The sequence below is a fragment of the Macrobrachium nipponense genome, chromosome 3 (assembly GCF_015104395.2).
Source record: "Macrobrachium nipponense isolate FS-2020 chromosome 3, ASM1510439v2, whole genome shotgun sequence".
Classification (NCBI taxonomy): domain Eukaryota; kingdom Metazoa; phylum Arthropoda; class Malacostraca; order Decapoda; family Palaemonidae; genus Macrobrachium; species Macrobrachium nipponense.
In genome coordinates this window covers 74047132-74073019 of record NC_087202.1, presented here as the reverse complement: position 1 = coordinate 74073019, position 25888 = coordinate 74047132, and the positions used below count along the sequence as shown (strand labels likewise).

Below are 25888 nucleotides of genomic sequence, written 5' to 3'. Positions count from 1 at the left end.
TGACCAATAGGAGAACACACTGCTACAAGTAACCCCTGTGACTGACAATACTACGAAACTCAGTACTACTATCAGACCTAGCTCACATCTTACTAAAGATGCTTACATTCATGAAATATAGTCGAATTCTCCTTGTAGTAGCTAAATGCAACAGTTTAATCGAAACTTTTTGAGAGTACAAATAACATATTAGATAATATGTTTGATACAGGATACTGTATTAGTTAAATACGTTGAATACAGGATACTGCATGTAACCAGAGCTTCAGCTAAGTAACACTGGGTTCTGGCTTTGAAAGGTTATTTGTAAAAAAAAATATATGTTTACAAGCATTAGACATCTATTTCACTCGTATAAAAAAAATCTAATACTATTCATAAGCACAGTAATAATACAGTAATAATGTAGAAGAATACATGGCACTGTCTCGTAACTGAAAGTGACCTTATTTAACAAAGCAAATGTAGCAGTTTCAAGCTTGAACAGAGTAATCAAGAAGGTTTTAACAACGACAAATTCATGTCTGAAATCTGGAGACTTTTATCTACAGGTCCTTAGCACCTGTACAGTTGTAGGCTAAAGATTAGGCTACCAGTACACTGTACAATCCATATTATGCTATGATACACGATAGATTGCTGGAAAAGTGAAAACATTTCTATTGTAAAGGCTTCCACGTCTATCGTCTGTTACAAACACTGAAATCAGGGTACCTGCACTATATCACATTGACTCATATCACCTCTGACGTCAATCAATAAAAGCAGATATGCGAAATGATACGAGAATATCAAAATGAAAACTGATCAATATTTCCGTCATAATAACTACAGTATAAAAATAAACAAAAATTCTGATGTGTTGACATATATTCACGTGGAATCATAGATCTCATAGATTACTTATATATTACGATTATAGTTAACATTTACCCAGTACATAGAAAAGGCAGAGAGAGACAAGAGTTAAAAGATGCTAAGTGACTGTCAGTTCAAAAGCCGCACTTTCCAACGAATCGCTGGAAGAAGGCACAAGGAAGGGTTTAAATTAGGAGAGGAATCGGTTTTAGGGAGAGGATGGTTTTTAGGAGGAGAGGATGGTTTTTAAGGGGAGAGGATGGTTTTTAAGGGGAGAGGATGGTTTTTTAGATGGAGAGGATGGTTTTAAGGACAGGATGGTTTTTAGGAGAGGAGGGCTTTTAGGAGAGGATGGTTTTAGAAGGAGAGGATGGCTTTTAAAAGGAGAGGATGGCTTTGAGGAAGAGAGGACGGTTTTCAGAAGGAGAGGGTGGTTTTTAAAAGGAGAGGACGGTTTTAAAACAAGAGGATGGTTTTCAGAAGGAGAGAATGATTTTTAAATGGAGAGGATGGCTTTGAGAGAGAGAGAGAGAGGATGGTTTTCAGAAAGAGAGGATGGTTTTTAAAAGGTGAGGATGACTTTGAGAGAGAGAGAGAGGGTGGTTTTCAGAAGGAGAGGGTGGTTTTTAAAAGGAGAAGATGACTTTGAGAAGGAAAGGATGGTTTTTAGGAGAAGATGGTTTTTAAAAGGAGAGGATGACTTTGAGAGAGAGAGAGAGAGAGGATGGTTTTCAGAAGATCATGGTTTTTAAAAGGAGAGGAGGACTTTGAGAGAGAGAGAGGATGGTTTTCAGAAGAAGATGGAGGTTTTTAAAAGGAAAAAGGAGAGGATGACTTTGAGAGAGAGAGGATGGTTTTCAGAAGGAGAGGATGGTATCCTTGATGATGTGGATGCACTCCTGCATCTGCTCTTCCGTGATGACGAGGGGCGGGGCGAAACGGATGATGTCCCCGTGGGTGGGTTTGGCCAGGAGGCCGTTTTCCTTCAGGCGCAGACAGACCTCCCACGCGTCGTACCCTAAGTAATTAAAATGAAAAACATAAATTAAACTATTTTATTTAATGTACTGTAAATTAAAGTAACTTAAGATATTTTCCACATTCATTTCCTTAGTCTTTTAAAAGTTTTCATTTGTTAAAAAATCCACAGTTATATATTAAAACATATTTCTATGTATAAAGGTATAAGCCACGAAGGAAAAAATAAACAACGGAGTTTTTGCAAGATCTTTCGACTGAACGTCCTTTACTCAGCAAACAAACTCTGCTGAGTAAAGGACGTTCAGTCGAAAGATCTTGCAAAAACTCCGTTGTTTATTTTTTCCTTCGTGTCTCATACCTTTATTTATGGATTTATCACGTTCCAAACTTTCGTGATTCAGTTATATATTTCTATGTATATATAATTGCGGATTTTTTTTAATAATTTGTTCTTCACGAGACTGTGAATTTCTTAACCATTTTTTCTTTGTCGTCTCCTTAACACGTTGATGCCCAGTTAGCTGAAAACTTGGGAGGAATTTAAAAGTGACTTGCTAGAAGTATCATCTTTTTCTAGAAACACCCTTTTAATAGGTTCAATGTGTAATAAGGTACTGTTCAATGCCTAACACATGAGGATTTGGATGCGTATACGATTTCATAAATGGTATTAAGAAAAATTTTTCGTTTAGGTAAATCGGCAAAGCTCCTGAATAAAATTGAATTCAGGTACAGATGTATCTTATACCCAGTCTTTTTTAATTTGTGGAGTACAAAAGATTCGGAATAAATAGTAACCTAAAACTACGTAATTTACTTGCAAAATGAGTGGTCATAAGAAAAGGATTACTATCCCTATAAGACAGATTTTTGAGCCCTAAACCTCAAGGTAAAGAGAAACATTCTGTTTGGATTCAGGCTTCTTTGGTTTCCCAGGATATACAATAGAATATTAATGATGTAAAATTGAGATCAGTCAAGCTAAATACGGTGCCCAACAACATGACCAAATCAAGTTTAAAGTCGTGACTTGAATGTTGACAGATTTGGCCTTAATTCTGGGCACGTTTTTAACCCAGCTCTGACAACAAACTTAAGGAAGAGGATTAAAAGTTATAATACGATGCAACTATGATACAGCCATCGACATTGCGCTCATTATCAAAAAACCGAAACCTCGAGAAATTGGTCAGCTGGGTTGAAATACGGTACCTTACATACAATAGGTCCTTTTCTCGGTCCCAATTCATTTGTGAAACTCAAAAGCACTTGCAGTTACTAAAATGATGGACTTACGTGTCATATCGTTTAATTGGCAGGATGAATGTTGCTTGATCGTTTCACTGAACAATGCAATGAAATGTGATACAGTAAGTTTTAGTTGACCCGTGTGTTAATTTGTGTCTATGTACTTTGCAAATTGAACTGAATATACAATTTAGGTCAAAGGTCAAGCACTGAGACCTACGAGATCATTCTGCGCTGAAATGGATTGAAAGGTGCAACAGGAGGAAATTCTCGCAGTTAGACTATGAATCAATTGTTAGGAGAGGGTGGAAAGTAAGATGGAAGAAAGAGAATATGAAAGGAGGTACAGTACAAGAAACGAAAGGAGTTGCAGCTAGGGGCCGACGGCACGCTACAAAGAAACTTACATAATGCCTACAGTGCACAGCATGAGGTGCACTGATGGCACTAACACCGTAAGGGGTATATACTTTATAAAGAACTTAATAAGCAGTGAAAAATAACTATCATTCTACACATCACACAGAGTGGACGCCATGTCAAAAAAATCGTGAATTAGGAAAAATATTCTTATCATTACCATGAGACTGATTAGACAGCCTTATCAGTGACAAAAAAACATTGAGGTCTTTTTGCTGTTAAGTTCACGTTGGCACGAATACACTCAACGACGTCCTTGTAATTCTGATAAGCTCGAGTCTTGTCAGTGAGGAAAAAAATTTCCTTGACAAATTCAAGGTGACGTGAGTATAATTTCTGTCGTTATTTATTATAGTCTTCAGCTGAAAACCTTGTGGACAATTTCAACACTCTAAAACCCCAAGAGGCCTCCGAAGGGAAATCAGCCTCCACAGAGGGACAAGTTATAAGAAAAGATGATAAATGAATAATTACTTATGAGGGAACAAAAAAAATCCAATAGGCCTCCAAAGGGAAACCATCCTCCACAGAGGGTTACAAGTTATGCAAAAAAAAATGATGAATAATTCATCCTCCACCGAGGGTTGCAGGTTAAACAAAAAGGTGATAAATAAATACTTATAAGGGAACAAAAAACCAAATGAGAGCTCCAAAGGAAAATCATCCCCCACAGAGGGACAAGTTATGCAAAAAGGGGATAAATAAATACTTATGAAGAAGAAAAAAAAAATAAAATAAAACAAAACTGAATTCATGAGACGTCAGCAGAAGGCAGGAATAGATGAAACTTACAAGTTTGCAGGAAACAAATAATAAGAGTAGTACTATGAATTCACTCGCTTCTATAAACGTAACAAGTCTCCAATCTGACCTCGTACTAATAAACTCAATCTGAATGTAAAAAGAGTGTCTTACTTTCATTAATAACGATAGCATTCAGAAGACCCTTTCCCCTCGTTATGGACACAACGTCTTTCGGAAGCTTGCTCAGTTCAGACCGCAAAAGCAAGCCCATCTTCTGGGCGTTCTCGGCCAGTTTCTCTTCTTCCAGCACTCTCAGGGCTGCCATTCCAACCTGAAAAAAAAAGAGAAGTTAAGTGAGAAAAAGTGCTAAGAGAACGCTAACCCCAACCCCGAAACACCTCCCCCACCTCTATGATACATTTCAGAGAATATAGAATTTAGGCCTAAGGCCAAGTGCTGAGACTATGAAGTCATTCAGTGCTGAAAGAGACAGTAAGAACGTTTGAAAGGTGTAGCTAACAGGAGGAAAACCTCGCAGACGCACTATGAATAAATCGATATGAGAGGGTGGAAAGTCAGATGGAAGAAAGAGAATACGAATGGAGATACAGTAAAAAGAATGAAAGAGGTTGCAGCTATACCCTATCGGTTCCTTGATGGCGAAAAGGGTGGGGCATCGGCGGTGACCGGCGATGCCAAATCAAATATTCCCACTCATGTTGTAAGGTATACGAAGGTAACATAAGTTGTACAACGCAAATATAATTGGTTTCTGATTATTTTTTGCTGATTATTAAAAGCCCACGTAATTTTCTAGCTCTTAACAGCAAAAATACAACACATTTCTTCTTAAACGTGGCAACAAAATATTTTCCAGCGTTGCCAGTTCCTATCTCAGGCGTGAAGCTGACCTGAGGGCATGGAGGTAGTTTCTTAACCGTCCTTCATGCTGGGCTGCTACCATTCTTAATGCAAATATTTTCTTTTTTCAGTTCCCAGAGTTAATTTACTTATATAAATGAAGAATTGTTACTTAAAAGTTTTGTATAGTTTAGTATAACGCGCAGTAATATATCTGGATATAGTCTTGGCATTCTTTTCTATATATGACATTCATGAGCAAATAAATTTTGTGTATTTTGACGATAAAAACATGTACAATAACAAAGAACAAAACAATGAACTATTCCGAGTAAATAACAAAGCTGGAACTAAGTATGTATAGAAAAGTAGAAAATCGGATATAAGAATAGAAAAATGTTATGAATAGTATTCTTAATGGAAATAAACGAGGGAATATATTATATTATATAGATAATAAATGAAATAGATGCCGATAATTCACTTGCATAACCTATAATAAGTATATTGATGCCACGCTCTCTCTCTCTCTCTCTCTCTCTCTGTATATATATACTATATATGAATTCTTATCACATCACCGTGCTTAATATATATGCATTATTAAGCTACAAATGTCCTTTAATGTCCAATTCGCTCCACCTCGGAATCAATATATTTTCATCTATGTTAAATATTAAAGGACATTTGTAGCTTTATGTGTGTGTATATATATATATATATATAATATATATATATATATATATATATATATATATATATATGTGTGTGTGTGTGTGTGTGTGTGTGCGTGTATATATATATATATATATATATATATATATATATATATATATATATATATATCGTATATATATATATATATATATATATATATATATATATATATATATATATTATATATATATATACGTATACAAGTATCAACAAATGGGAGACCTTCCGCGAGCTTGGAATTTACAAATATATGTACGTAATTTAACACACAAAAAGTAAATTAAAAGTGCGGAAGTCCATTAGGCCTATATGAAAAACAGACTTGGAAGAATGGAAAGATTTTCTAGGGAAAGTCAAGGCAAGAGAGATCAGCCAGAAGAATATATGGCTCCCAGGAGACATCAACTGACCCACAGATTAAAAGGGATAAAAGACAATGGTTATAGGCCTAGAAGTGCATTTGGCAACGTGGGAGCTGATGGGGTTATAGCATGGCCATCGAGAGATGGTTATAGGGACCGAAGGGAAGCTGCAAAGAGCACGTGAGGTGCACTGGCGGTTACTCTAAGCTGGGTTTATGATGCATTAAAAATAATTAGTTACCGAAAAGTCTAACATGCATGCTAAACAAACGCAAAATTAAAGAATGTTCATCTCATCATTCATTCCCAAGAAACATCTTTGGAAACTTCCTTACCCTGCAAGCCACGGGGTTGCCTCCGTACGTAGATCCGTGCGTTCCCGGTTTGATGCACATCATGATTTCGTCGTCTGCCAAGCAAGCCGAGACCTGTATAATCAGCATCGACATTAGGGGAGAGAATACCAAGTTTTTTAACATTGTGTCAACGGTAAGGAAATGTAGTCAACGACGCACTGAAGTTCGTAAATTGAGCAGTTATCATCAATCTCAGTATATATGACTCCCACAAGGTACTACCATTATTCTATGGTACTCCTGATACACCAAGCATGTGTGTATTTAAATAATCAAAGTGGCCTTATTGTTAATATGAAAATGAACCCAGTTAGGCATTCAGAACTATCCATCGTAGCATTCAGCATTTCCAGAAAGATGCGAAACGCAAGAAAAAGTCATAAATCCTGCCGTAAGACACTTTAGTGAATGGAATAAAAGTTTAAAAGATTAAAACCTTTTGATGTGTTCTGCTCTTACCGGGTAGACTCCTCCCGACAGTGCTTTTCCGAGAACCACAATGTCTGGTCTCACTTCCTCGTGGTCCACCGCCAGCCTTCTGCCGGTTCTTGCCAGGCCAGTCTGGACTTCGTCGGCGATCCAAAGGACGTTGTGCTTGGTGCAGATGTCTCTCACACCTGGAAGGCCAAGGTAGAGTAAAGTGAAGTCGTCTGATGACGAAATAATTGGGCTTCACTGCTTTTAATTCATAGACTGAGGTAAGGTACCTGACCACAAAACTAAAAATGAGGAGAAACAAGTTACGTACAAAGAACAGAAACTTACTATCCAGAGGTGTACATGAAAAAATTGAAAATATTAAAAGTATACAAATCATTAGAAGCGCTAAAAACTTTTAATAATTCTTTTTACAAGAATATATTTATAAAGTTTATAAAGTATGAGAAACTGTGTAATATTATTATTATTATTATTATTATTATTATTATTATTATTATTATTATTATTATTATTATTAAAACATGTTTAAAAGAGTGTTTACTTTCATCATCATCATCATCATCATCATATATTATTATTATTATTATTATTATTATTATTATTATTATTATTATTATTATTATATGTTTAGGTACTTATCCCTTTTTATTATAATTATATAATTTTTATTCCAACACAACCCATTATCACTTCCGTATACGTGGAGTGTTGGAAAAATTTCTTATTCACTCATCTCCCACTGGAAGTACGACCCCCACCCTTATCACTCCATCTCCGTCATTCCTTTTTTTTTTTTTTTTTCATCCGCATCCTTACCTTTCAGGTATCCTTCGTCTGGCACCACCACCCCTGCCTCGCCTTGGATGGGTTCCACCATGAAAGCAGCTACCGTGGGATCCGACACAGCCTCCTGGAAAGGGATATGAGACTATTAATTACCCTCGATGTTTGTGATGCCAGAATTGGACGCATCTTGTACAATAATAATAATAATGTTTTTGTACCCATAACCATACGAGCACTAGGCACGATCCCAAGATCCCTGAAAAGGAATCTGGAAAAACTAGAGGCTGAAGTAGCTCCAGGCCTCGTGCAGAAGAGTGTGCTCCTAGAAACGGCGCGCATATCGAGAAAAGTGATGGACTCCTAAGGAGCCAGGATGCAACCCGGAATCCGCCACTATAAATACCATGCACCCAGTCGAATTGGAGGACTGTGCTAAACCAAAAAATAAATAAATTAATTAATTAATTAGTTAATTAATAATAATCACAAAAATTACCTAAACACATTATAATAATAATAATAATAATAATAATAATAATAATAATAATAATAATAATAATAATAATAATAATAATAATAATAATAATAATAATAATAATAATAATACAACTTTTACTGAAAATAATGGCTATTTCAGCCGCGTTTATTTTGTATAGAAGTTTTTTTTTATTATGAATCCCCCGTTTGGCGTTTTAATAGCTAACTTGAGTACAGAAAAAAATGTCCGTAATAAGAAGAATAGAGAAACTTCTATACAAAACGCGGCTGAAATAGACATTATTTTCAATAAAACCTGTATTAATGAAGGTCTTCTTCCAGCAAATAATAATAAACATTCTTTATTTCAACTCCAGGCCAGATACGGGGGCAGACGTGCTCAAAGGCGTAATGAAACGAAAGGGTATATCAGGGTTAATTTCTCTAATGAAATATAAATAGCAAACCGCTTTTGTACGGTAATACTAAAGAAATAAATCGGAACACCCCCAGGAACATAGCATCCTGCCTTTACTGGGCAAGGCGCTCTCCAATTAAGGGTAGAAGGACTCCGCTGCTATCTGTAACCTTGATCTGGATAACGAGGGATTGGCCGCTCGACGGGAGAAGAAAATCTTCAGAACTAATTTGAAATAATCTTTCTTTGTTTATGGCCTTAGTCTACGTAGTACATAGGTCTAAGGTGAAAGATGTCATTTTCTTATTAAGGCCTAGATACATAGGTCCAAGGTGAACGATGTCGTTTTTGCAAGGTCTACTCACATAGGTCTAAGGTGAAAGACGTCGTTTTTGTAAGGTCTATGTACATACTAGGTCTAATGTAAAAGATGTCGTCTTTGTAAGGTCTAGTTAAATAGGTCTAAGGTGAAAGATGCCCAGTTACAAAAGCGGTGAAAGTGGCCCACGTTCAACCAGTACATCGTTATAGTGCGTTTACTTTTCTAAGATCGCTGTGGTGTGGCTTTACAGCTTTACAGATATCATACCTTGCCAATTTTCATGTTATGGTAATCATATTAGCTTCATGGAGTCTATTGAAATAGTTTTCATTTCTTGAAATGTGATTCTTTGTTTGCATCAGATATTTTGAATATATCCTATTTCGTATATTCTTTGTTAAAACCTCAGTTTCATTAATGAAAATGAAGATATGGCATATTTTTTCCCCGGCGATGCCAGATCTGAGTTCAGGGGACCTATGGTTTTTAAGAGGATTTAAAAGGTCATGGTCAATATCATTAAAGGATACTCGCACTTGATCACCCACTGTGAAAAGTATGGACAGCCTAGCCCAAGTGACTCCCGTGAACGTCTTCACCCACCACCTGAGGCCAAGGAAATAGTCTATAATTTCCTGAAATACTTCATTTTATAAAAACATCTTGAAGGTCCTGTAACTGATGTTTCGAAGGCTATCCAGAGAACATCTCAAGCAACAAGAGTGTCAGAAATGACTATTCGTAGACTTAAGAAGCAAGAGAGGCGGGAAATATAGTGGAATCTCCAGGGTTTCAAAAAAGAAGAGAAAGTGAGTCCTGTGACTGACTTGGATGATTTTGATAAAAATGTTATGCAGAGAAAGAATGAGTGGTTGTCTTTTCCAAGGGCATAATAGGTCGATTGACTTATGAATTTATGTTTCAAGTCCAAACACCGGAGCCAACAGGCCACTCAGCGAGAGAGAGAGAGAGAGAAGAATAGCTAAATAGAATCGGGAATGGAAAAAAAAAAAAAAAAAAAAAAACTTAACAGGGAAGAAGCAAACCCTTTCCCTCGACTCCCAAGGTCTAAAGCGAATCCTCCTAAGAAGGATTATATCTGCGGAAAGCATTTAATGGGACTTACATAGCCGTAGATATGACAGCTCTGCCTTTTCTACCTGGCCCCACCTTAGCGATCTTAGAGAAGTCAGCGCACGAAAATTACGGTAGTCACGGAAAGAAATGCAATATTGAATTAAATATATATGGACAGAGAGAGAGAGAGAGAGAGAGAGAGAGAGAGAGATTTTATTCCTGTTTAGTTATTAATCTGACGGATATACTTGAGACCCTCTGCTTTAAGAAACATGTTATCATATCTCTTTTTTGGAAAATAATTATTATGAAATCTTATCACATCGTATTGTTTTTAATCGTTTTCACATTTTCTAAATAAAAATGCCTTAAATTTTGTTGGAACTGACTATTCATTATTAATATTGTTCAGTTTACACGAAAATATCCTTTTTAATTATCCTATAAGCAGCTCTCTCTCTCTCTCTCTCTCTCGCTCTCTCTCCTCTCTCTCTCTCTCTCTCTCATTCTGTCCTCCGTCTTATATCGCCTGGATTGACTATTTAAATAATGGTAGATGTTTGATATGTTATTTGGATGTGGCCAAGGACCACAAAACCGTAAATGGCTACTCTACCAACTTGTGCTAGGCTGTATCTGTATTTCTTATATTATAGAATATTTATTATATTATTTCCGAAAATCTTTGTGAAAATAAATTATGTGAAATGAAATGCAATGAAATGTGTGCATCGGTGCATTAATATAATGATGGTGAGGTATAAAGTATGCAGATGTTGCAAAACCGTATACTATTAACATATTATTTAGTGTGTCAAATTATTTGCTGATAGTCTTTAGACCTGGTCAGATCGGTCGCGTCTTAGCTAACCATCACCCCCCCTCCACCCTCCACCCCCGCCGCCATCCCACCCCGGCCCCCCAACCCCATCCACCGGCTTACGTTTGCTCTCTTTTACTCCGCCTCTATTCATGGCTTCAGCTACTAATACCCAACACAACTTGTTGGTGTTCCCCCTCAAAGCTATTCAAGAAACCCACCACTTTCGATATCTCCTCTTCATTAGTCTTTTAAATTGCCATGTTTTTATTTTTTGTAAGAAAATAATTGTAAACATTTGGAAAATATAATAGTGTACGAAATACTGTCATCTGAGTATTATTTTACCTTCCAAAAAACATCCCTCAATACAATCTCATAATAACTGTGAGACATTGAAATCCTAAACATGAGGAGGTGCGGCGATAAAAGGATATTTATAACAAGGTGGGGGTTAAAGGTGATGGGGGACAGGTGACATTGGGTGACCTTAATTTAAGTCTTGACGGGTTCGCTTATCAACATTTATAAGTTAATGACTGTCATACCTTTAATGATGGCAGTTAATATCAACGATTCTAAGTCGCCATCACCAATGGCACATAGCTTTATAGGGTTACTGAGATCATCTTTGTATATCTGTTTAATGTCTGTTAATTATCGTTTACGTTATAAATCCTGGTTTTCCCACGATGTAACGTGCCACACACAGCCATGGACGAGCTGTGTAACGCCAGTGGTCTTGATAGTCGTGTTTGCAGCCTTTGTGGAGGTTTATTTGGTAATTACGATTATCTACACTTAAGTAAGTGTTAGTCGAGGTTATTGTGTTGATCTATACGTTTGGAAAAACTGTTCTAACATAATCTTGTGCACTATAATCTATGTATTATATAGCTACTTATCTATGGCAACGTTTTTAGAGATGGCGGCTCATGGCTATATAAAAGACTAATGAAGAGGAGATATCGAAAGTGGTAGGTTTCTTGAATAGCTTGGAGGGGGAACACCAATAAGGTGTGTAGGACGTAACCGCTGAAGCCACGAATACAGCAAGCGTGAGCCGGAGGGCAGGGAGTGGGTGACGGTGGGGCTGGGGGGAGGATGGTTAGCTAAGACGCGACCGATCTGACCAGGCCAAAAGACTGTCCCAAAATAATTTGAGACTAAATATGTTAATAGTGTACAGTTTTGCAACATCTGCATACTTTATACCTCACCATCATTATATTAATGCACCGATGCACACATTTCGCTGCATTTCATTTCACATAATTTATTTTCACAAAGAGTTTCGGAAATAATATAATAAATATTCTATAATATAAGAAATACAGATACAGCCTAGCACAAGTTGGTAGAGTAGCCATTTACGGTTTGATGATCCTTGGCCATATCCAAATAACATATAAAACATCTACCATTATTTAAATAGTCAATCCAGGGATATAAGACGGAGGACAGAATGAGAGAGAGAAGGAGAGCGAGAGAGCGAGAAAGATGAGAGAGAGAGAGAAGAGAAGAAGAGAGAGCTGCTTGTAGGATAATTAAAAAGGATATTTTCGTCTGAATAATATTAATATGAATAGTCAGTTCCAACGATATTTAAGGCATTTTTATTTAGAAAATGTGATAACGATTAAAAACAATACGATGTGATAAGATTTCATAATAATTATTTTTCAAAAAAATATATGATAACATGTTTCTTAAAGCAGAAGGTCTCTATATCCGTCAGATTAAGAACTAAATAGCAATAAAAGCTCTCTCTCTCTCTCTCTCTCTCTTTCTGTCCATATATATTTCATTCAACATTGCATTTCTTTACGCTATTACCGTAATTTCCCTCCTCCTCCCTTTCGAACCACACTAACTATGTACTGGTTGTTTGAACGTGGGCAACTTTCAGGGCAAGAAGGGCATGATCTGACCGCTTTTTGTAACTGGGTGTACATACTATAATTATAGATCTCAGGTGAAAGATACTACAAGCACAAAACACGGAAAGCGAACAAACCTCTCCTATTCAGAGATGAAAGCGAACTCTGTGGATCTGGATCAAGCAGTGCTTTCCATGGAATTAATTTAATCGATTCAAGTCATAAAACTAAAAGTTAAATTCTTTGGCGCTATTGTCTCATTAACGTTCTACAGTAAAAATGCACAGCGCAACTACACTTTAAGGCTAAAATACGAATGTCTTTCTGTAGGTACCATAGTTCCAGCAATCGATTCAGTAACATTGCTCATACCGATTATGAGAAAACAACACAAGAAATTTGCTCTTTTACAGAAATCTTTCTTTGTAAGCAACAAACAGCTGTGACTCCGATCTATTAGCTCAACACGTGCCTGCTTACCAAGTGGTTGAGATGCCCTTGTCTAGTTACCAGCTACACAATAATGGCCAGAAAATATACTCCTTTCCTTGATCATTAAGAAAGCAGAGAAAACAGCAGATTCATGAGACTATTAAGAACGTTGCAAAATTATACATATTACTTCGATCAGGCCCACTTTAAGGACCATGGGACAAAGCAAAAAATTTGTTACGTGTTGACGAGACAGCTAGACTATATATAACTACACTGCGCATTAAGATATTCATACCGAAGAACACTAAGAGATAAAAGAAATGCGCATATAAAACTTTTCATACATAGTGAATCTCTAACAACACTGTGAATGCACCTATCTATTGCAAGCGTAAATTACCAGATACATACTCAAACCTCAAAATCATTTGACGCTAAAGCGAAATGCGCAATTATGATGCTTGCTTCAGTCCTGTGAACTCTCTGTAGTTTCAGCAGAAGTGATACAGCGTGACCTTGGTAAGGACTCTCGTAAACAGTGATAAACGCTTTCGCTTACTCTATTTTTTTTATAGATAAGAGGAAGGTCACAGGGGAAAAGCATCAATGTTTTCGTTTAAAGCTTAAAGAAAGCATGAATTCTCAATTACAGTCGTGGCCTTGCTTCTTTTTAGTAGTGTGTTTAATGTTACGCGCATTAAATGTCACTGGTGGCCTGGATTATATGTACGAGTATATGATGAACTGAATCTCTCTCTCTCTCTCTCTCTCTTTCTCTCTCTCTCTCATATACAATATATATATATATATATAATATATATATATATATTATATATATATATATATATAATAATGCTAGGCTTGAAATAAACCGAAGAGCCATTCTATGTCGTACGCTTTCCTTACCTCGAATTAAAGTAATCCTCTATAGGGCTGGCCCGAAGGACTACATATTTTCACGTAGCTAGGAACCAATTGGTTATCCTTACCTCGAGGGCCTTCAAATCGTTGTAGGGCACGAGAGAGAACCCGGGCATGAAAGGCCCGTAATTCTCGTAGGCCGTCGGGTCGGACGAACTGGAAACAGCCGCCAGGGTTCGACCCCAGAAGTTGTTCTGAGCAAAGACGATCTTGGCTTCATTTTTGGGTATCCCCTTCACCATGTAGCCCCACTTGCGGGCTAACTTGCACGCCGTCTCGCCCCCCTCGACACCTGGTGGGAAAGAAGGAAGATCATGGAATGGAATATACAGAATTTTGGCCAAAGACCAAGTGCTGGGACCTATGGGGTCATTCAGCGCCGAAAGGAAAATTGAGAGTAGAAAGGTTTAGAAAGAGTTAGCAGGAGGAAAATCTCAAAGCACTGACGCTATGTAACAAATGTTAGGAGACGGAAGTGAATATGAACGGAGGTACAGTAAGATGAATGAAAGGGGTTGCAGCTAGGGGCCGAGGGGATGCTGCAAATGAAGGAAATTTTATTAACTTTTATTACTTATAGATTGAAAGGTATTTGGGGATGACCACTGAAAAAAAAAGAAGTCGTTTCTAATCACTATCTTTCTAATCACTATCTTGATATCCAAACAAAAATAAAGTCGCTTAACTGGATTTCCAGACGCTAGGGCTTCTTAATGAACTTGCATTATTCATGACTGACCTTTTATGCTAACTTCCATTAATTAACAGTCGACCAACAGATATAACCAGCTTCACTCGACTCTTGGCGTCCTCCAGAAATGAAACGTTAATTCTTTCATTTCTTCTTCGTTTATATCAGTGTTTCTTAAAGTGTGGTCGGCGGACCGCCAGGGGTCCGTGGAATGTTCCAAGGGGTGGGCAGGATAATTTAGCCGTCGGTATCAGATAAATTTTAGGCCAAAACTAGGCTCAAAAACATTTATGGCCAAAACGTCCTAAATTCCTAAATGTTGTGGAAGTTATTCTAAGTCAAATGTAAACATTTATGTTGAAGATAAGCCATTAATAAATAATTCAGTAGCAAGTTTAGTACGATATATTATACCCTGAAAACACTTTTAAACCAAAGAGGGAAATTATCATAATTTACCTCATGAGTAATTTTAATACAAGGGGTCTGCTGCACAAGAAAGTTTAAGAAACATAGGTTTATACTGACACTTTCGCGTCCACCGTAAATCTCACAGTAAAAGTCGAAGAAAAACTACTTTGCCTAGAGCGCAAATGCATCACTACTGTTACAAATTTTAGTAGTAGAAGTAGTAGTAGTATTTGATTCATAAAAGTTTGTCCTCACTCGGTAAAGTCCCCAGTGATCAAACTCGACATTTCTTATGGGGTCTAAAATTCTAATTTGGCTGCAGTTGTCAGAGATACCTCAACACCACGACCTGGTGCTTCAACCAGATAGGTAACATTTGTCTGTTTAAATCTATTTTCCCACGCACGCACTATCCTGATTGCAATCAGTCGGTTAGCCGATGATAAAAACCAAATATAAATGGTTTTAAAACGAATTATCATTCCCGCAAGCACTTTGGCATGAATGGTCACCAGAGCATCGTCACTTAATATCTTAATATCTAAAGCCATGTCAGCATCTGGTTGGCTAGAAACATGATTCATTTTGAGGGTGCTGCTTACAAAGGGAACAAGACAGATCTCGAAATCACCAAGAGGTTTCATAAGAAACGTGAAGTCTCATCATCAATTGCAAAGAAGATGAAGAGGATGCTATCATGCAGTTATCAGATATCTGAGGGTTAATAATTAGTAATCACGTACATAACGCGTATTCATAATCGTCCGTCATGGACATTCAGCATTAGCAATAACAACAACTGAATAAACAAAAATCCATGGCTCAAATGATGTCATTGAATTGGTCACGATATATCCACGTACTGAATTTAATTCGACAAATCGTCTCCCTTCGTTCGACACACAGCCAGACTCTTCAGCCTGACTGATTTAGCGAGTCCCGCGTTGGAAGAGTGGTTTTCGCGCTCGACTACCGATTCGGTGGTCCTAAGTTCGATTCTCGACTCGGCCAACGCGGAATCGGAGGAATTTATTTCTGGTGATAGAAATTCATTTCTCGATATAATGTGGTTCGGATCCGACAAGAAGCTGTAGGTCCCGTTTCGAGGTGACCAATTGGTTCCTGGCCAGGTAAAAATATCTAATCCTTCTCCGGGTCAGTAGCCTTAGGAGAGCTGTGAATCAGCTCAGTGGTCTGGTTAAACTAAGATATACTTAAACTTAGTACAGAAGTAAACTGTGTAACTCGGCCCACCTGTGTTCATGGGAAGGAGTTTGTCGTATCCGAAGAGGGAGGTAGCGAATTCTTCGTACTCGCCAAGGACGTCATTGTGGAAGGCCCGGGATGTCAGACTTAGTTTCTGCGACTGTTCCACCAGGGCAGCGACGATTTTGGGGTGGCAGTGGCCCTGGTTGACGGCCGAGTAGGCGCTCAGGAAGTCGTAATAACGCTTCCCCTCGACGTCCCACACAAACACCCCTGCAATGAAAACGAAGTTTTCAAATACTACCCATAGAGAATGGAATGGGGTTTTAGGTCAAAGGTCAAGTGCTGGGACCCATGGGGTCATTCAGCGCTGGAAGGGAAATTGAGAGTGAAAGGTTACAAAGGTGTAACAAGTATCAGTTATCAGATATCTCAGGGTTAATAATTAGTGATCACATACATAACACCTGTTCATAATCGTCCGTCATATGAAATAACAATTATTTCATAGTTACACTGAAATAATTGTTAGGAGAGGGTGGACAGCAAAATGCTAACAATATAATATGAATGGAGGTAGAGTAAAAGGAATGAAAGGGGTTGCAGCTATAGGGGCCGAAGGGACGCTGCAAAGAACCTTTAGTAACTAACCTTATGTATATTCAATTGAAATACTAGTCATGCAAATCTAATTTTAACGTTAACTCTATACATAAAGGCATTAATTGTAAATGCATTACACCAAACTTCACGTAACCGACGTTCCTGATTGGCTGTTGATAAGTCAATCACTGGGCTGGAAAGTCTGTCTCTCGAGAGAGTTCACATATGCAGGATGTATGTTCCACCTCTCCTGAGGGATACTTTTGAAAGACTTATCCCTCAGGAGAGGTTGAACATACATCCTGCCTATGTGAACTCTATCGAGAGACTGAGAGTTTCTGGCCCTGTGATTGGCTTATCAACAGCCATTCAGGAGCGTCGTAAGGGACGGGCCTAGATATCAGATGCACGGTTGATGTGGATCTACTATAGTACCAAAACGGACTAGAAGTCGTTTACTCTGTTAGCTAATTCTTGCAGAGCATTAAATCATATAGTTTGTCAACCCCCCCCTACCCCCCCCCCCCCCCCCCCCACCCCCCCCCCCCACAAAGAAATTTACAGTATTCGCCAGCAGCAGACAGACTGCTATGGAGCTCTGTTGTCTGCCAGATACATTTTGTTATCGGCCTTATGCTGGCAAATGAAAATGGTCGCTAATCTTCTGCTGCTGTGGAAACTAATGAAGCGGAAATTCTCATAAATCTTGGGCCGGCATTGGACACAACTAGAGAGACAACATATGGCTAAGATATTAAAGTCAACACAGGTAGTTGAAATATCGAAGAAAATACAGGAGGGAAGGCTTCGATGGTATGGACACCTGTTACGAAGAGAGGAACATCATGTTGGAAGACACGATGGAAATGGAAGTGCGGGGTAGAAGGAAGAAGGGAAGACCAAGAAAGAGATGGAGTGATTGTGTTGGGGAAGATATGGTATTAAAAAGTATTAATGAGAACGATGCACAGGACAGAAATCGATGGAGACGACTCATTCACAACGGCGACCCCATATAAAAATAGACTAAAACTAGGAAGAAGAATTAAAGTCAACAAACACTACGTAGGCAGTGAAATTTTCAATGACAGGTCCATTGGCATAAATAACTTTCCAGAGAGCGAATCTTAGTAGAGAATATTAATGTGGTTGGCATTTTAAAACGGGACAGGAATGGGATAAGGAAAAGGAGAACCATGACTGAGACAGAATAGGCTGATGGAGCAGATTGTATCTGGGTGACCGAGGATGGAGAAATTCTGAAGGACAACTAGAATGTGGAAAAGCGTGTATAAGCTAGATAACTCAGGTCCTAATGATTTCAGTTCAACTGAAACATAAAGGGGGATGGGAATTAATAAAGAAAAAAAATAATGATTGCAAAATTAATATAGAAGTGTTAGCATATTCTTCAAAAATATTCAAACAGAAGTAGCCCCTATATCTACGCCATCACACGTGGACCGGTTATCTCTCTCTCTCTCTCTCTAGAATGATGTCCTTGGTTGTAGAGACTAAATTATCAATCAAGAGAAGAACACGTGATTCAAATTCCGTCTGATGCCTCGTGTGGGCAGATGTCTAAAATATAGTGAGCGTGATGAAATGATACAGGAAATGAAAATGAATATACAAAAATTTAATGCATGTGAGAAGCTCCGTCACTCTTCATAAAACCTGACGAAGGTCAAAGACGTAGACTTTATTTTGCTTCTACTAGAGATGTTAGCCTAGCAGAGAAAATAAGCTCAAAAGCGAGTCGTTAAGAAATGATCATTTGTTCTGAGCAATTCTATACAGAATACAACTTCGCCTCAGAAACTGCAATTCACCGCCGAGTCAAGAGATACTTTCGCAAAATAATTCTACCAGCATTACAAGAAAAGTCGTCCTCACATTGATAATTGCAATAGTAAAGTAAAGCCATCGTAGATGAGACTAATGCCGTGATCACAGAACTCTAATCTATTTTATTCACAGATTAGACTCCTTTTGACCTTTTCTATTGCTCATATATAAACCTATTTGTATAACATAAAACAGTTCTATGCGGCAGCCTGATACCATTTTTCGGTTAAAATCAAATGTCACATTTGCATTCCCTGAAAATAGGTCTATGAAAATGTAGCCTTTCAGTGGAATCATTCAAGTGAATTGCTTAAACGGTTTGACAAGTAAAATTAAAAAAAGCAAATGCATGGAGATTAGGTAGATGAGAACCAATAAATCTCTAGTTACATTCACAAAACTGATTGATTTATTCGCTTACTTTAGACTGGGGTTGCGACAAGGTCCTATTTAATATTTAAATGTTCTAATCTAGAAAACACCTGCTATAATTGTCTATCGAATCATTCCTTCGGTCCATATCTTCATTAAAATATTTCCACACACATCTATATACAAAATTATACAGAAACACTGGTGGATAATAGTAAAAATAAAAACGAAATCATGGGAAGAAATCCTAAAAATGTCCTCGGCCCTGTATACACATCTTCCTCTCCGAGAACTCTACTGACAGACCATGTACTCTGTGTCTTGGTCAGTAGTTTGTACCCACAAGAGCAAAAGTCAGAGCAAATTTACATTTTGAGGATGATTGTTTATATAAACTCGGACAAGACTGTTAAGTCATCGTAAAGGTCTCTCTTCCCTCTTCGCTCCGTAGAACTTGCAGACTGCCAAATTAACGTTGTATTTATTGTGCTTGTGTTCATAGCTATAATCTGTTTTTTTTCAACCGTCCATCCGCCTGTGGTGTTTTTGTATGGAAACACTGCGTCCCGGGCTTTAAATAGTTACGCTGTGTGTAAGTTTTAGGTAAATAAAAGGATATCTGGGTGTACATTTGCAACTGAAAAGTGTTTTAATAATTTACTATATGCGAATTACACCGTTAATATTCAAAATAGGATATTATTTTAATCGTTGAATGTAAGCTAATGTAACTATCTAAAGCCCGGGACGCAGTGTTACCATAAAAAACACCACAGGCGGATGGACAGATGAAAAAAAAAAAAAAAAAAAAACAGAGTATAGTTCATAGAGCTGAACCATACCTCGTTACGTAGTGCATATATCTGACCATGTACGAAAACACGCATATACAAGAACGGACCTTTAAGTAACTACGAAAGATGTGTATTGCATAAGCCGAAGATGACAGCAGCTCTCCATCACAGCACATGTAACCCGCTTACCTTGAGCGCGCTCGAGAGCCACTGGAAGCGGATGGTAGTTGTGGGCACCGAATTTCTCTTCCCTTTCTATAATCTGTTGTGTGCTGATGCATCTCTTCCCCGTAGATCGCGATCCTGCGTGGAGACACAGCCCACTTCCTTTTCGAACTGACTGGACAACTCGCTGCCACATCTGCCAAGTTAAATGACCGATAATTGTAAATTCATAATCATTAGTGCATGCATATGTGTGTTTCAAAATTCAGTAACGTGTAGCCTACGTGCGTCTATTCTTTGCATCTGAAGTTTGCAGTTGAGAAAAGTAACGTACAACTTAACGGTGGAGAGCAATTCAATAACATTATAAATATTGTAAAATAGGAGAAGAATAAGTAGAAGTAGGTGGCCTCTGAATAAAACAAAAAAGATTTCGAGGGCTGTATGAACAAGGAGACCTGCGGACCAGCTTCGCATAACTGTTACAGTTACATAAACATATCTCGAAAAGTGTGATTGTAGAAAAAACATAAATTACCATCACAACCCTCAAAAAAAGGAGAGCAATTATCCCATGACGAAGCAAACGCATGGCAGAAAGAAAGCTTAACATAATACCTTCGGCAATAAGAAAGAAATATTAAAAGAAGCAGATGATGAAAGTGGAAGGCAAGGGAAGAAAGACGACCACAACGTCTAAATAAAATTCCCTGCAGTGTAACGCGGGCTGACAGTAAAAAAAAAAAAAAAAAAAAAAACCAGTTGACATTATTAATAGGATGAACGAACTAATGCTCTCATAAAAAACACTGCAACAACAGACTAACTGACCCACAAAAGACAGACCTGGCCATTCGTCCTTGACAGCGGTTTGTTGAAAATGAGATGAAGGAGGAGAAGGTTCGTAGTACGTGTGTGACGGTGCACTGAGCTAACCGGCGTCGTGAGGAAAAACAGGTTTCGCTTATTCTCCCTAGGGCAAAATAAAACGTACCTGGTATACTGCATGTTAGTGCAATCTGATTTGCTACCAAACGCCAACTTGCATGCATTCGTTGTCGCTCGTTTCTGTATGCAAAGGCAAAATACAAAAGGCAAAATACAAAATACAAAATACAAACATACGTGTATATAATGTGCGTCCGTGTACGCATGCATGTATAAAGGAATAATCAAATGTAATACGCATTTGGTAATTACAAATGTAATACGCATTTGGTAATTAAACTAAAATGCATAAGAAACAACCGGAATCCACGTCAACAAAAACAGGCTACACCGTCATTATAAATGTTAGCGTTTTGAACCCCGTTGCTTACCTTGGAGAGAGAGAGAGAGAGAGAGAGTTAAACAAGAATCTTAATCATAAATTTCCAAGATAATATTTCACATAGGCCTCGGGTCTCTTATCATACGAAGACTAAGTAATTGCTTTAAACCAGCCCCTTCATGTTCGTTCACAGAGCACAATGAACCATAGAGATTCACGCAAATTAAGAATAACTCAAGTACAGAACTTCGAAGTGGACTCTTGCTCCTTAAGCTTGTTCGATATGAAATCTGTTCATTAAGAACAGGAACAATAATTAATAACGCACAGAAAAACACCAATACACATTTGGATGAATCTGCAAATTTCGTAATGAAATAAAGAAGTCACAGCCTATGTAAATAAAACTTCAGGAATTGACAACAACCAACGGCCATACTTAGCTTTGGGCAAACAACTTGATTGTTGAAGCACTCAACTTAAGGGACTAAATTACAAATGCAATTGTTCTTAAGACCTGTTATTCAATAGGCCAATCACCAGGACATATGAGGTCATTCACCAATGAAATGTAAATTGAACCGCAAAAAAGGTTTGGATGGCGTAACAGGAGGAAGACCTCGCAGTTGTACTATTGAAACAATTGTTAGGACTGACGAGAAGCGGCGCTATCAACGTGGTATGGCCGTTGGCACAATTGTTAGGAGGGGTGCAAAACAATAAGGAAGAAAAAGAACCTAGACGGAGGTTCAGTAAGAGGAATGACAAGGGTTGCAGCTAGGGGCCAAAGGGACGCTGAATAGACCCTGGAGTAATGTCTACGGTGCACAGCGGCGTCGGCGTGAGTTACTCTGACAGGACCAGCCAGCAACCGAGTTTAAAAATAGCAAGATTACCTGTTTGTTTCTTTGTATGGCGTTTTTACGTTACATGGAACCATTGGTTATAAGATTACCTGTTGTTCAATAAGGTAAGTAAACCCTGACATCACAGATTTGAAAAAATTAATAGACCAAGTTAAATGGCTCTCTACTCCCAATGCACATAAATAATATCAATGTTACGATTACTGCAATTCCATGATAATTACTCCAGTTTTTGGGATGCTGTAGAAGCTAAGGCGTTTTTAGAAAAAGAATTATTTTGTATTGAGAATTTACTTAAGAGAAAATAAGGATTATCACGGTAAAAGATTCAAAGCTAAATATTTTAATGTTTTCAAGGAATGCTGATAGAACACAAACTTCTCTCTCTCTTTGCGTGTGTGACCAGTTTAATTATTTGCTCTAAAGATGTTTTACTGAATGGAATAAACTCGTTTGACTGATTATAAACGACAAAAAGAAAAAAATAATAAAACATTATAAAAACAGGTCAGTGGAATCTTCTTCACAATTCAACATTATGTCTTGGCGAGATTTTGTGGTTTCTACCCGACTCACCTTGTTGTAGGTGTTAACGACTGCAAAGGTCCCATACACTGAACGATTGTCTGAACCAAGGTATATCTTATTCTATATACCTTGGTCTGAACGACTGACTGTATCGTTCGCAAAAACACTGTGTATGGGCTTGTCTGAATGCAAAAGTGGGCGGAGCTTCGTGTCTGAACGATTTCGGCGGGAATCTGTCGCGACCAGGTTGTTGGCTTGCGACTTAAGTCTGTCATACACAGATTGTTCAGTGTATGGGTTTGTTTGCCGATATAACGCTTCTCGAGACAAAATCTTTGTTCAGACTGAAATCGGTGCGGAAATCGTTCACACTGTCTGAATAGTGTGTATGTGGGTCGATAACGACAATCGTTCAGTGTATGAGGGCCTTAATGCTACATCCTTTCTTGGAGCATGTATCATACGTATCATTACTGACTAGATATATACCTGTTCTAGAATAGAATGGAGTACAGAATTTAGGACAAAGGACAAGCGCTGGGACCTATAAGATTATTCGGCGCTGAAACGGAAATTGACTGTAAAAAAAAAAAGGTTTGGAAGCTGTAACAGGAGGCAAACCTCGCAGTTGCTCCATGAATCAATTGTTAGGAGAGGGTGAAAAGTAAGTTGGAATGTGAAAGGAGGTACTACAGTAGAAGAAACATAAGGGGTTGCAGTTAGGGACCGAAGCAGATTATACATTAAACACGAACAGTTAGCGAACAAGAGTTCGTAAACTGTTTATCGGAACTTGTTTACACCGGGCGCACAACTGCGCAAATTATGTGACAGGAAATGTCCTCTGTTAAGATTCAAGCTTCTCATAAACGAAGGTATGTAAAGCTAAACGAAGGTATGTAAAGCAGAGAAGCCGAAAGGACTTCGTACGAAAATGAGACCTTCAGATGAACATGCTCATCGCGCACGATCTCTCTCTCTCTCTCTCTACACACACACACACACACACACACACACACACACATATATATATATATATATATATATATATATATATATATATATATTTATATATATATAATGTATGTGTCCTGCATCGACTACTGCGCGCTGTACGACTTTTCCGTGAACATTACGAAAAACGATTGTACAGAAACTTGTTGTTTTCTTTACAAAACTTCCATCCAATTCCAATTACCACTAAGCGCAATGCATTGAACTGTCACTTTCATAAATGTTCGATCATTGTTTCACTGCTTTCGCAAATAAAATATCTAGTATAAAACTAACGAACTCAGAAATTTTTCCGTCATCGCTGCTGTTTGTTAAAAGTGTGGTCACCGTTGTAGGTCTCACAGATCATGTATATATCATATTGTACTAGAAGTTCAGGAATTAAAGTTAGCCATGGCTTATTCAACTCAAGGTCAAGAAAATACGTATTCTCTAGACCTTGATTTAACTGACATTTAAAAGACGTCATGTATGGACGAACTGGAGAAACTCTAATGTGTGTAGTTTTTTTTTTTTTCGTTCATCTCACTTCTAATTCATGTTCCAGATCATCCTATCTTCCATTTCTCCGGAATGCGCATGGAAAAATCACAGATTACACTTCTCGATGAAGATCGAGCGCATTATCTTGGTTTTTTTTTTCTAACGAACTGAAATATTATTGCACAAATAGGCCATTTCTCTGTATCTTACTCTTGCACTGTAGCGTCACTCGCCAAGTACTACTATCTAAGGAGATTTCACCAACCAGACTGAGTTTTCTAGTCACGGCTGCAATCGTACGAGGTTCCGTCCTTGGCTGATAATGCCCAAGTGCCCGCCCCACCCAACCTTACCCCCTCCCGATCGAGTTGGGTCGACTTCGCAGTTGCCAAATACTCTCTGGATTACGGTAGATTACAGTTTTCATTTTCCATTCTACATAAATGTATATTTTACAATACCTTGCAACTACAGGCCCGAACTTTCATAAACTCTTTGATACAAATGTCCTTATCTATAAACAGCAATTTTTTTTTCCCAAAAAGAAAAGCACGACAGCATTTGTTCTACAGATTATTAGGCAAATGTCACTAAACATAAATGTGAGTTGGAAACTGCTGACCTCCAGCTGGCGAGGCAAGTCCACCCAATAGGAGCTCAGAATAAGAGGGTGTGTTACCGAGCACTGATACCAACAAGTGAATTAAAAGTCTTCGAATTAAGATAGTACGGAAAACTTATTTGTAACAACTTTTGCGTCAAAACTATTTAAGAATGAGGCGTAAAATCGCCTAACGAAAGGTATACTAGTACTACTCGTCGTTGGAGACTGTTGTTGTGCAAGGTATACCAAAAACCGTGTACTTCCCAACTATCACGAAATTTTCCACTGCGACATTTCCTTCCGAGTCTGTAACCTTGAAGAAGAAGATGAATTCTCTTAGGCATCAGTCAATTTTAAAGGGATATTTTCGTATCCCGATTACCTGGGCCTCACGCTTCTGTAAACACACACGCGTATTATATACTGGTAGGTAAGTTGATTAATACGGTATGCTGCAGGGCTACTACACTTTGCTTTTTATGTCTCCGAGTCTTCATAATCACGTTTTGAGAAAGCCTAATTGATTTGCATGTGTGCATACAAACTATGTATGAGCTTGCATTTTTTTTTAAAATACCTGCTTCGTATACTGCTTTATAGCAGATGAAATTACCACAGTCTCAAGTGTTTGTTTGGTTGCAATTAGGAACGCCCAATTTAGTCACCTACTGGACGATCTACACATTTTTCCGCGTGGGCAGTTAAATGATCATTAAGTTTTACATGAGATTTTAGTGCAGTTTCGATCTTATCTCAAGGGAGGTACTATGTTGTGTTTACCACATGTATTCATATATATCAAGCATATGAAACATGCTTGATGGTAAGCATTTCTCTTAGAATTTGACCTATGTTATCTATTCCGTATACTTTCGTCGTTTCATAGAGCTATTATTCAAATATACTTCT

The 25888-nt window shown here is 37.9% G+C and overlaps 1 protein-coding gene across 5 annotated transcripts; it reads right to left on the bottom strand.

Annotated features, from left to right (window-relative positions):
• Positions 1-323: 323 nt before the first annotated feature.
• Positions 324-24716, bottom strand: LOC135221816 (ornithine aminotransferase, mitochondrial-like). Of its 5 annotated transcripts, XM_064259706.1 has the most exons (10): positions 24586-24716; positions 20239-20410; positions 16481-16705; positions 14193-14416; positions 7805-7898; positions 7007-7164; positions 6527-6619; positions 4423-4582; positions 1683-1876; positions 324-1427 (listed from the first exon to the last, which is right to left on the bottom strand). In XM_064259706.1, the coding sequence occupies exons 2-9, from the start codon at positions 20408-20410 to the stop codon at positions 1716-1718; spliced, it is 1287 nt and encodes a 428-aa protein (XP_064115776.1). In that variant the 5' UTR covers positions 24586-24716; the 3' UTR covers positions 324-1427; positions 1683-1715. The 5 variants fall into 5 exon arrangements, with proteins under 5 accessions (XP_064115776.1, XP_064115775.1, XP_064115778.1 ...); XM_064259705.1 differs by lacking the exon at positions 324-1427 and having other exon boundaries at positions 1678-1876; XM_064259708.1 differs by lacking the exon at positions 324-1427 and having other exon boundaries at positions 1678-1876; positions 24641-24707.
• Positions 24717-25888: the final 1172 nt, after the last annotated feature.

What these genes read in the sequence shown, in the direction of transcription:
- LOC135221816 (XM_064259706.1), bottom strand. Translation starts at nt 20,410, where the DNA reads ATGTGGCAGCGAGTTGTCCAGTCAGTTCGAAAAGGAAGTGGGCTGTGT. An exon ending in GGCTCTCGAGCGCGCTCAAG is followed by an intron (nt 16,706 to 20,238) that starts GTAAGCGGGTTA and finishes TTTTCATTGCAG; the next exon opens with GGGTGTTTGTGTGGGACGTC. An exon ending in TGTCGGGAGGAGTCTACCCG is followed by an intron (nt 6,620 to 7,006) that starts GTAAGAGCAGAA and finishes CTGATTATACAG; the next exon opens with GTCTCGGCTTGCTTGGCAGA.